Source organism: Anopheles maculipalpis, chromosome 3RL (assembly GCF_943734695.1).
Source record: "Anopheles maculipalpis chromosome 3RL, idAnoMacuDA_375_x, whole genome shotgun sequence".
Classification (NCBI taxonomy): Eukaryota; Metazoa; Arthropoda; class Insecta; order Diptera; family Culicidae; genus Anopheles; species Anopheles maculipalpis.
Window position 1 is genome coordinate 79,125,408 of NC_064872.1, and position 12,188 is coordinate 79,137,595.

Below are 12,188 nucleotides of genomic sequence, written 5' to 3' on the forward strand. Positions count from 1 at the left end.
CTCCCAACGTATGTGGTACGCGCGTCTTATTATTTCGCTTTTTTTTGCGTTTTACCAACGATGACGCAATGGTAGTAGCGTGTGGCCGCCATTATGCTGCCGGCGGTTTTCATCCACAAACACACATGTGAACGGGGAGAGTGGGGAAGGGTGTTTTGGGACGAGACGCCGTCTCTAGAGGTTGCTAGCGATGAATCCTGCTCGCCTGGTATTAGCGCGTTCCCACCATTTTCGTAAACTCACCGTTGCCAAGGTGTCGTTTTGGTGTCGGTGTTTTGTGAAACGGCGTGCTTCGTAACCGTCCCGGTCGTAACGGACGGATGCGCACTGGATCGCGTTATTGCCGGTAATAGCTAAATGGTAATCAAAAAAAAATTTGCGATTTGTAAATGGAAGCAAAACCATGTCGGAAAAGTGGTGAAAAAGATAGCAGAATGTACATGAATACTTAATATATCAAATTATCTAAATTATGTAAAATATTTTCAAATAATTACAGACAACATTTAAGTATTTGAAATGGTAATTTTCAGTGTAATTAATGCTTAACTCAGATTCAAAATTCTTTCTTGAAACTCATTCTTGTGTAGGAAAATTTGGTAATCCATCAACATGACACAAAATCAAGGCCAGGGGGTGTATTCAAGAAGAAAAAGATTTTGTCTCATTTTTATCTTTCTTTCGCATTATCTCCTTCCCAATGGCTTGAAGATGTACTAGGGTATATGCCAGCCTTCTAATGGCCTACTAGACTTGCTGATACCACATAGTTGGATTGTTGGATTTCGGTGGAACGGTCCGGATGGGATTAGAACCACAGTCCTGGCGAGTAGGACTGGTGTCTCAGTCGCCTGTACAACACACTTTACATAGTCTTGTTAGTGATGCTTTAGGTAGAAAGGGTATAGGCTTTCTAGTGTTTTTAGCACAAAAGCATTCTAAAACGTTTGTTTCTTCTGATTGCTTGTAACTCAACTTGATTTTTCTTTGTTTAAAACCAGTAACTGACAAGCACAGGTTGAACCTCTTTAACATATACGCTGTACAAATTTTAAAGGACCTTTTTTTAAACGATGTAATTACCACACCAGGTGTGTAATACTTTGAAAAAAAACTTTGAGGCCTTAGAATGCTCTTAACCCTGTTTTTATTGGTTGATATGTATTCTTCGACGAATCTTCGCTACTCAAAACATCAGTTGCGAAGGACAAAGCTGAGACTGAAGAGAAGTTTTTTCAGTCCCAGTACTGTAACGTGCCTCTGAGGCATAAACCTTGTTGAAAACTGAAGTAACACTGTTAACTCCGTTTCAGAAGAAGATGCTCAGAATGTTTTATTTTATTTTCTTTATTTTTATTACCACTGTCAGCAGTATGAAGCTTAGAAGTAACACATAATTTCTTTAAAATTGCGTGTTAATTCAAATTTGGATTAACAATTTATTTATAAATTTATTCAATTTATTTTCACAACCATTTTACCACCTTTGAACTGTTTCTGAAGGGTTGGAACTCGAAATGGAACTTTCTCGTTCTACTTGCTCCACACAGACACACGACCCATCCTGGAGGCTTGTTCCAATCCTATACGCAGTAATTGACGCATGCATTGCGGTTGTCATGCATTGCTATCGAGCTCAAGCAGCGAACATTCTCGTGCCCACAAGTGCATCCAACGACGTCATCGGTAATAACCACCTGATGGTGATTGAGATACATTGCAACGGTAACGGATCATCCTACCATCGTGACGACAGCGCTGACCTCGAATGAATGAGCAGCGTACCTTTGCGTACTTCCCGATTCGATCCTCCAGTACCGATTTTTAATGATAACATGTGACCGCTTCGAGCTGCTGTGCTATCGGTAAACAACTATTGCTTTGTGATTGCTGTAGTGGTACCTTTTCCTAGTAGGAGGTCGATTACAGTGCAATTGAAATGATATTTTTGGAAATTAAATTAATTGTATCAAATACTTGTACAATGGAGTTTATAAATACAGCAGAGAAGATGATGGTTGTACGTCCGACGACTAATAATAAATTGGTAAATATAAAATGTCACCTGAAGATAATGATTGCATACTTTTAGGCGTTGGAAGCTTTGAACTCATCTGAGTGGAATTTAATCAACGTGTATGTGCATCTTTCTGATGCAACTTACATCAATGCCACCCATCTCACGATACCAAGTTTTAATCCACACTGGTCGATGGTTTTATCATCTACACCACATGATGCAACGCATTATGTGATGCAATAATGTAGCCTTCTACGAAACGATCCATATTCTCTCAAAATAGACACCTATTCAGTCCTTCCAAGCACTCCTCTCACTACGACATAACCGTTCAACGTACGGGTCAGTTTGTGATTTTAATCGCTTCAACTCGTTTCGAAAAACCACAAACCACATAGCTTTAATACTGACCACCGAAACCACTGGGCCCATTTTTGTCAACAGAACCTATCAGCAGCCAGTTTCCTATGTAGGGTTCTAGCGTTATCTAAACTGCCTGCAACCACCATAACACCGTTGCCGCTGTGACATAATATCCGGCCCAAACCGTACACGAAAAACCACCATCGTTTTTCAATTTTCTATCAGTTGATGATGATGGCATTCAAACAAATCAAACCGTACCAGCATCACAAAACGCCACACTCCAAAGTGGACGGCAGCCGTACAAAAGCCCACCCTTAACACACAAAAAAGGTTCACCAAACCATCGGAACTCGCAACTTCATTCTCGTGCTGCCACTGGCCCGCGGCTGCTCTTTGGGAGCGCGAAAAACGTGTTCACCACTTTGTGCTGCAGCGCGTTTACGAGTACAAAAAGGGCAAAACGCGAGTTTTTGATCCGTTCCACGAGTTTCTTTAAAAATAGTGCCATGACTTTCCTCCGACCCGCTGGTTAGTGGCCGCTAACTGAGGAGCGTCGGGCTTCTCCAGGCGTGGTGGAATGATTTTTCACGCTGCACGTGGCACGTGACTCACGCAGCCAAATAGACGAACGACCGCGTTAAAACCGGTGCGCGAGGCAACCTCATCTCGCTGAAGCTTATGGTGGTTAACGTGCCAGCACAGGCACTTGATGGGTGGGCCAAGCGTGACGTTTCCCGTTCGTGTGATTTCATTAAATGGTATGCTAAATTTGTTTGAAGTATTGGAAGTGAATGCCCACGCGAACGTTTACCGCTGGTGGGGCTCTTTTGTAATTGCATTTGTTAGTTGTGTTGTTTGTGCTACAACGGCTCGAATGGTGGAGTGCGCGAACGGGATGATACAAACTCGTGGGCGCAGGAAGTGGATTTTTTTAGAAAGAAAATGGAAAGGAAATGTTAGTCTATTTTGACAATTTTGTTCTGCACTGGGCGACCATGCGATTGTAAGAATCAGTACTTTTTTTTTGTTGATTGCGTCATTTTGATCATTAGTCGTGGCACCCCGAGTAATTTATTACTCACACAGGAAACATCATATTTTCGACGATTAATTTCTTCGTAACGTGTAACGCCTGAGAGCATGCAAATATTCAATTATTTATGTGTTTGTTATGTTTTTTGCAGCATCCAAAGAAACCACTATGAAAATCTGCACAATTTTAGGCATTTTGAGCAAATAACGTGCTTAAATTTTAAATAAATGTTATTTATTTATGAAATTATTTTTTCTGGCATCACAGACGTTGACAATGTTACTAGCAATGACTTGAATTTAAAATTTGTAATTTAAAATCCATAATTTTATTTGAGCATGTGAGAAACTTTTGCAAGGCTCCGATCACCCAGAAGAAAATTAGACAAGAAAAAGAGAATCTATAGTAAAAGTCTGGATGCCCTGGGAGGGAGACGAAGTTCATTCGAAAGTCGAGTAAGTAAAGAACAAGATAGGCCACAATATGCGAACTCCTATTTTCGTTAACTGCCGCCAATGTAGAACAAATGAAGAAAAGCAAAAGAAGCTTTTCTTTCGTTTTCTAACAGAGCAACAATCCTATATTTAGCAAAGCGATTAAGCCGTCCCTTATGAAATGCACAAAAGATATCCTGTATTTTTTAAATTTAAAACTTTTGTTTAGTTTATTAAAATTTCTATGTACTAAGCAAAGAAGAACGGAAAAATTCATTCTGAAATTTTCGTGACATTTTCATCCTGAAGGAAACGTTAGCGTAGCAAACAAATTAATTGACAAATTTTGTTAATGACGTAGCAAACAAAAGGTTCTTTTGACGCTATAAATATAAAGTTCTGTACTGGAATGGAGTGTTAGCAAATGGACGCTGCACCATAATTACCGAACGCACCTAATAAATGATAAATGGAAGTTTAGTATTGTTAGCTTATAGTTAAAGTTGAATTATATCTGTTTACAATTTAATTATTTGCTCATAATCTGTTGATTTTTCTAAATACACAAGTTTACCATTTAAATAATAGATAGAATCACAAATCTTATACGATACTAGATTTCAGATGAATGATATGGTACTTAGTACCAAAAATAAATCAAAATGTAAGCATGCCTTCTAATTAAATAAATCCCCTGCATCAGGCTGTCCTCAATCGATTGTTATCACAAACATCACAAAAGGATCAAACACTGGACCTAGTATGATCTCCAATCTTTGGATAAACATTTTTCTCCCATTCACAAAATCTCCTCCCGACCTATTAATATAGCAGTCCACCTACGAATGTACGGAAAAGCTGACCCACTAACCTGTGAGCTGCAACTGAAAATCCGAAATCCTGGGTGTCTATTTGTGGATTGTTATATTTGTTTGTCCTTTCCTTCCCCTCATGATGCAAGCAAACAGTAATCTACCCACAGACACTCAAGGATAACAACATTTGCACTACCCACCTACCACCTACCAGCATGTTTTTTTTTCCTGCTGCCGTGTGATGCCAGTTGGTCCGGTCTACTTCCAAGGTGAAATGCTGGCCCGGTATGCTCCAATAACGACAGCATTGACCTAACCTGCGAGTGATACTGGACGATAAACAATGTCTACCATTTCTCGACCGGTAACGAGAACAGATTGGCCTTTGCCCTGCTAAATGTCTTAAATTTAATAAATTACACCCAGCAATACCACGCACAAACGTTAACGGGAATGTTGTGGGGGGGTTTTTTTTTTGTTGCTGCTCCTATTCTTCGAATGTTCACGAAGAAAACTTTCACTGGCAATCGTATTGACCTTGCTAAAAATCTCTTATCAAACGCCATTTCACCTTACCTAGGCAAGGGCAAGCATGACCATGAATTCTGTACCAATCAAGCAAACAAATGAGCGTGCAATCTGTCCAACACATGGTCACCACAACGCCACATACACAATCCAATGCCAATGTGTGTGCTTGTTTGGTGGGAATATTTCCGGAAATGACGCGTATTTTTCTTCGTATCACGCAGCATCCAACAGTGACAAAAGCATGGTCCACTAGCACGTGACCTTCGACCTCTTGCGGTGAGCCTCGGAAATGAGCATAATGAAGCGAAGATGGTCTTGTGGCACTTACCGTGCCTGTACGCAGTGCCTGCCAGTATGCACGGTGCACTTGGTGGCCGATGTCACCCGGCATCGGGTTGCAACAGCAGCACCACCGCATTGAGTCGCCTAGTGCCAAGACTGTGTGTAGCGCCACGATTTGCCAGCCCTTCGCCCAACGTGACCTTGATCCAATTCGTTGGACCCGACGCGTTGGGTCCGCAACGGGGCGAGCTTTGCAAATGGATCGGTGCCTTTCACTATCACCGTGGAAAGAAAAATGCATCGGGAGAGTGTTTGCTGTTGCAGTTGCGTTTGAGACTCATTTGGGTAATGAGCTTTGATGCTGCTACGATTAGGTTAAATTGTATGGAAAAAGCTTCTTAAATACGTGGTCCTTGCTGCTCCAACAGATAATATAACTCTATTTGAAGTCACTTCATTGCAATGTTGTTATAAACTCTACTTAAACTGTCTATTTATTCACCTCATTATTTGTAATATGGAGCACTTATTTAGCTATTAAGTTAGCTGTATATTAGTTGTTAATTTTTCTTTGCACATTAATCCAAAATTTAAGTGTAATGTTCAAAACTATTTTAACATTTTAAATTTTCGTTTCAATGTCTCTCATCGTCTATGCAACTCTTCATCTTTAGCACACCAACTTAGAGCAATCTTCGACTGCTTTTGCTTGCCTTCAATTGACTTATTTTACTCTTAGCTGAAGAATCAGTCCTGCATCTCATATTTGGTAGTTAATTATGTATTACGTTAAAGTATTATGTTGAAAAAAAAAGTTAAAAACGAACCGAAAGAAAATCTCTTATTTTGCTATTTTTACCAATCTATTTTATTGCGCATGAAACTTCGCAAACCGCCTCCAATACCAATAACCTTTACAAGTCACGTTTTCGTAGCACAAACGCTAACAATATCACTCAAAAATGTATTTTAATTGTATTGTAGACACATCCAACATTACCACACTTCAAACAAAGAAATTCACGTCGACAGGAAACACGAAACGCGCCGTAAAAATGGTTTTCCCAAGAATTGTACGCACTACCAAAAAGCGTCCCATTACCCCGATACAGGATGCCGGAAAATGCAGACACCGTTCTGTGAACCACAGTAAGACCCGCATACGCTTTGGTAGATTAATTCCTGGAAGTGTTAATTCGCCTTACTAAGCACACAGCTTCCGTACATGCTGCGTTGCTGAGCTGGTGGGGTTGGTTTTTTTATTCAAGGGATCGTTTATTCAATAAAATATTCAAACACATATCCTTGGCACATTGGTGATTATGCTGCGTAATGGCAGCCTAATTAAAAGTGTGCTGTTGAGCGTTTTGAGATTTACTTCACCTCTGAGACTTGAAGCTTTCTCTTTGATACACTCACACTTACAGACGCATTAACACATAAGAAAAGGATTTAACCAGCTAAAGGATAAGCACGGTTTTCTCACAAATTTTGGGCATGAAACGGTTGATGAAGGTAAACAGCCACTCTGAGTGACCAGAATTTATGTGTCCCACCGTCCTTGAGAATGTAGGTTAAGCTGGCAAATACGCTTCGAAAACGTCTTTTGCCCAAGGTCTAAAGCTAGGAACCAATCCTTGAGAGTCTATGCAAGAGACAGAACGATAGAGAGAGAGAGAGAAAGAGATTTCTAGGGAACGGCCTAGAACGGTACGGCAGTTGGATGTGAAAAAGTTCCAGATTTCGGATTAGACCTTCACAAACAGCTCACCCATTCGGCAGCCCGGCTTGGCGTACGTGCAGATTGGAAACGGTTGTGCAAGCATCCATTGAAATAACAGACAGACCGAAGGAGGAAAACGCAACCGGGGTGAAATAGTGAAGCCCAGCAAACAATCAGTCATCGAGGGGTTTGACATTCTAGCTACTGCAAACAGGCATCTGGGAACGATGTTTGTAATGAGCGTAAACCACTCAGAACACGATCCTGTGTTTTGTTCGCTGGGACCATTGTTCCCAATTCAAACTAGCGCTACGAACCGTTTGCAAAAGATAGATGACCCTTCCAAATGCGGAAAGAGTTTTTTTGTGACCAGTCAGAAAGAAAGCGAAAGGATGTTGGGTGAAACACAAACCGGAACTACCGGTGCCCGAATGCAGCAGTCAACGTTTGACCTAGATTTTTGTCCTACTTGCGGTAAAGCACTTCCCGTTACCAGCTCACTCCAGACTTTCCCCACAACAGCCTCACAGTCGAGCCTACCGTACAGCGTGGGAAAGTTCCGGTATCCAGAATGTTGTTACGTGAACATTGAGCCACACCCAGCTAGTTCGGGAACATAGAATCACGCATCCCGACTGCAGCCAGCGGGGCTGCAGGCTCGCTGCTCCAGAAAATCGTCCTGCAGATGGTTTCGCTTACGTCAACACTATGACGTCATTCTGCTCGACCTACTTTTGGTTCGAGTGTCCTTGAATGGCTAGATGCCGTGCCAGACTGCCGTTCACTTGGGTTGGGGAATTTAGGGACGTGCTTTTGCTTTGCTATAAGCTACAACAAAAAAAAAAACCTTCCTTCGGCAGCCCTCGAAACCACCAAATGGAGGCGCCTGGTTTTTGGTGAACGTGACCGGATATGGCTTATGCTGGGTTTCTCCCCCGAAGCGTGCCCCCAATGATAAGCAATGCCTAATTTTGATACATATTTTTTTAAGGTTTCAAACATCTTTGATGCGACGCTTTGTTACAAGACACCTAACAACACACACACACACACCCGGTGTAGGCTCGTGTGAGATGCGTCTCGCGGGAATTTGCTTCCGGGCGTAAATTCAATACCGTGCACATTGATGGGGTGTCAATGTGCGCCCACGTGAACGCGTACAGTGTGCGATGTGCGATTTAAAATTTCCATCTTCGTACGCTATCACCATGGACAGAGAGCCCATATTTGCTGGGCGCAAAGAAACTGCCTTTTCCCCGGAATAAACTTTTGCTGCACATTGTAGCTATCAATTATGAAAACACGTTACTGCAGCTTGACGTCGTCGGGCACGTTTTGAGGCAGCATAAGTTGTGCCGGCCTTGAAACTGTTGTTGAGCGCTTCATGCTCGGGTTCAGCGGAACGACCTTTGCCTCGGGAAGGGATGCAAAGATTGTGGAACGAGTTGATTTTTCATTCTTTTCAGAGTGCTCGTTGTATTGGTTATTAAGATCTTTTCACGTCTAGACGAACTTTTAAGTACAAAATAATAAATCAGATTAGAAGATCGGTTTGAAAGGCAAGACTAATATTCAGCTAATTAAAGCATTTGGATTAGATGCGATCGAGCTTATGATCGATGTATGCTTATGATGAATCTCAAGTCAGCTCTACGTTCAAGATTAGGTCTACATACATGATCAGTCTCGCTCTGGGGTGTTCGAGATTTTTTCATATGTTCGTTCATAACTCAAAACTCAAGTAATGTTCCTCATGAAATTTATTATTTTTTTATGCTCTGACTAGTAACGACATGTATGCCCAGACCACCACAGTCACACATCGTTCTATTTACATTAGCACTTTACGGTGTACCGGACCATAGCCACCACGATAAGCGGAACTAAGCACATTCCACAACACCGCGACCATAAGCATCCCATAAGCCGAGTCGTATCGATCACCTTGTAACGATCGAACCTTGAGAAAGCTCCTTTTTTTTTTTTTTTTTTATTCATCAGGGACGGCCAGGCCGTATTGCTTACAATAAACTTAAAATTAGTATACTCCTTTCCTCTTTGCTGGGAGACATTTCCTTCTCCGAGATGTGAAAGGGCACCATATCCCGGGTGTGCTCGGTTGTTGAGAAAGCTCCTTATTGTATAATGAATCTTGTCTTGAATGCCATATGAAAATATAAAATCTATAATGTTTTTGAATAGAAACTTATCAAATTGCATAAGTTACGGCGTTTACAAGGAAGCAACATATTCGATAGAGAAATGCCTACAATATTTTTTATTTGTAAAAAGTCTTAAACCTTTCCCTTATTTTAATTAAGAAAAGCCACCCAAAAAGCCAAATCAAATTGATTTTAACATTAATGTTAAAATTCTAAACATCATATTATCCAACACAGTCTTCTAGAGAACTGTGCTCATCAGTACTTCTCGTTGACAGTTCCTTCAGCAAAAGCTTACCTGGGCGAGGCTTTTGCTTTTCAGTTTGTTTGCAAAACGACTGTAAAATAAAAATTTTCCACAACTAAATAATAAACAAACTGTAACCCAACTGCCATTGCAGGCTGTTCCTTCGACAACGCAGCCAAAAACTGCAAACACGTCGTCGTAATCGTAAACGATCACCCAGGGAGTACGGATTTTAATTATGCATACACAAGGACAGTGGCCGCTGTGTAGCCCGTTCATTTTTACTACACTTTGCATCAAACCAGAAAACCGTGTTGTCGAGTTTAAGGCACCTTCGTGCCGCACCAAATAGCAGAAAAGGCGACAAATGTACACAACTTTACGGTCACACTATATCGCACGTCCCAACCATCAAAACACGGTTGTGGGTCTTTCTCCGTTTCCAAAATCTTATGTCACTTCTTCGCTGGTGCGGCTGTCTTCTAAAACGTTTGCCGTCACCTCAAACAAAGCCCTTTCAAATTTAGTTTTTCTTAAGTTGTTGTGAAAATGCTGACGCTGCTATACTTGTTTGGTCATAGCAAAGATCTTGACGTCACGACCGTTTACAGGTCCCTTAAACCCCTCGGGAGATAACTTTTCCATACGATTGTCCAGGTAGTGTTCGAAGCTTGGAGTTAAAATCTAACAACTACCAGCTCTGTATTGCCTTGTCCAAACGCCAAAAACCAAACGTCATCGTCGTTTTATCAACTTGAAATAGTTCAGCTCAACATTCGCTCACTCGTTCGCTAAAGTTTAGTCGTCCATAAAATGAAAGCTAAACAAAAACAATACCAGCCTTCCACGAATCAACGATGAAAACGGGTATGATTGAGATCAAGCAAGGACACGTACACAATGCGATACAATCTTTCCTTGTAGTCGTCATATTCTTTTTGTCATTCTACTGCTAAATAAGCAAGTGTTAAAAGATTGCACTTCAAAGAATTGTTTGGATGTGCTAGGGCTCGTGTATCCATTCGCTGGTTTAGAGGTAAGTCGCTGGCTGCCCCCGACGACAACTAATCCTTAGGAGACTTCCGACAACTCATCGCTGGACGTTTTATTTCTTCGTAGTTCGTTAAGCTTTTTTCCACTGAAAGTGAACCCATTAACACCACACCATCACTAGGTTATGGTGCCCTTTTTTTTCGCACACATTAAGATGATAAACCCGGTACAGACCGCTGGTGATACGACAACTGGTCCATAAAACAAGTCGGAAAACAATTCCCGGCAACATACGTAAAAGCGAAAAATGTGTAAAGGAGACGCATTGGCGACAGAATCGGTGGTAACCTTTTCGCGAAACTCATCTGCTGAGTGAAGCGAATCCGTCCGTCTAATCAGTGTGTGCGCGAACGGTGAGCTCATTTATTGTCCTCTGATTGGGGACGTTTGTTCGGCGAAGTTGGTTTCGAAGCTTTACTAGCTAGAAAATGAGTGATTATCGCACGCTCCCGCACACGCCAATCGCCACCATCGAAGGGGGCACGAGAACAGTCTCGAGCGAACTGGTGTCGATTTGGTGGAAATGTATTAATAAGCAGGATTTGCCTTTTACGGCGAACGCTGGAACGATTGGCCATCATGTATGGTTTTTTTTTGGGCCCAGAAAATTAATCTATTAGTTTCGTAAGTCAACAGGTTTGAAAACATGTGTTTAATTGATTTATAAAATGTTTTAATAGTCAGCCAGTCGAACGAAAAATCGGAAGAATATTAGTTTTCCTCGTTAGTGCAGCATAATTTCCTTGATTGTGGCTCGAATAACTATGCTTCTGTTTCATACTTCTCCAAGAAGATGCCGTCATGTGCTGGAATACGCAATATATGTAAAGGAGAACCAATATGTCAGCATTGAATGAATTTTGAATTGTTCCTCTTGCTGTTTATGCCTGTAGAAACCTGGATAGTATTACTTCGTTAGTGTACGCTTCATTTTCTCTCTCATCATTTTGCACCGGGATGGTAATTGAATACTTATTGATGTACATTCAGCGAACGCTCTTCACAGGTATGAACTTAACCGATCATTGCGACACTTTGTCATCATTCTAATATGAACACCGCATTCTTCTTAGCTTGAGCTCAATTGTTTAGAGTAGCTTCATTTTGCAATAACAACATCACATTTAACAAACATTTGCTTTGTCTCGTATTACGGTGGACAGATTTGTTTACTTCTTCAACAGAATGGAAGCACCGAGAGGCACCGGCACGGCAGACACGTATGGATCGTAAGCGGAGTAGGCAACGTAAGCGGCAGGCGCCAGATTACCGTGGAACGTTTGCTCGTAGACGGTCGCGTAGCTAGCGACGGCTGGAGCAGCAGCCACGACCGGAACACCGGCCACATTGTACGCGAGAATGTCCGGTTTCGGTTGTGGCTTGGCACGGGCAAAAGCGACGATGGCAATCACTACAAACAGGCTGATCTAGGGGAGGGAGAGAAAATAAGCGGTCAGAACCACTTTAACGTACCTGTTTTCATAACTCATACTTACAATCTTGTTCATCTTGAAATGATTTA

General features: G+C 41.6%; 1 protein-coding gene across 1 annotated transcript; it reads right to left on the minus strand.

Moving 5' to 3' along the window:
• Nucleotides 1–11,835: 11,835 nt before the first annotated feature.
• LOC126561032 (uncharacterized) lies at nucleotides 11,836–12,188 on the minus strand. The gene is made up of 2 exons (XM_050216981.1): nucleotides 12,163–12,188; nucleotides 11,836–12,093 (listed from the first exon to the last, which is right to left on the minus strand). The coding sequence occupies exons 1-2, from the start codon at nucleotides 12,172–12,174 to the stop codon at nucleotides 11,836–11,838; spliced, it is 270 nt and encodes an 89-aa protein (XP_050072938.1). The 5' UTR covers nucleotides 12,175–12,188.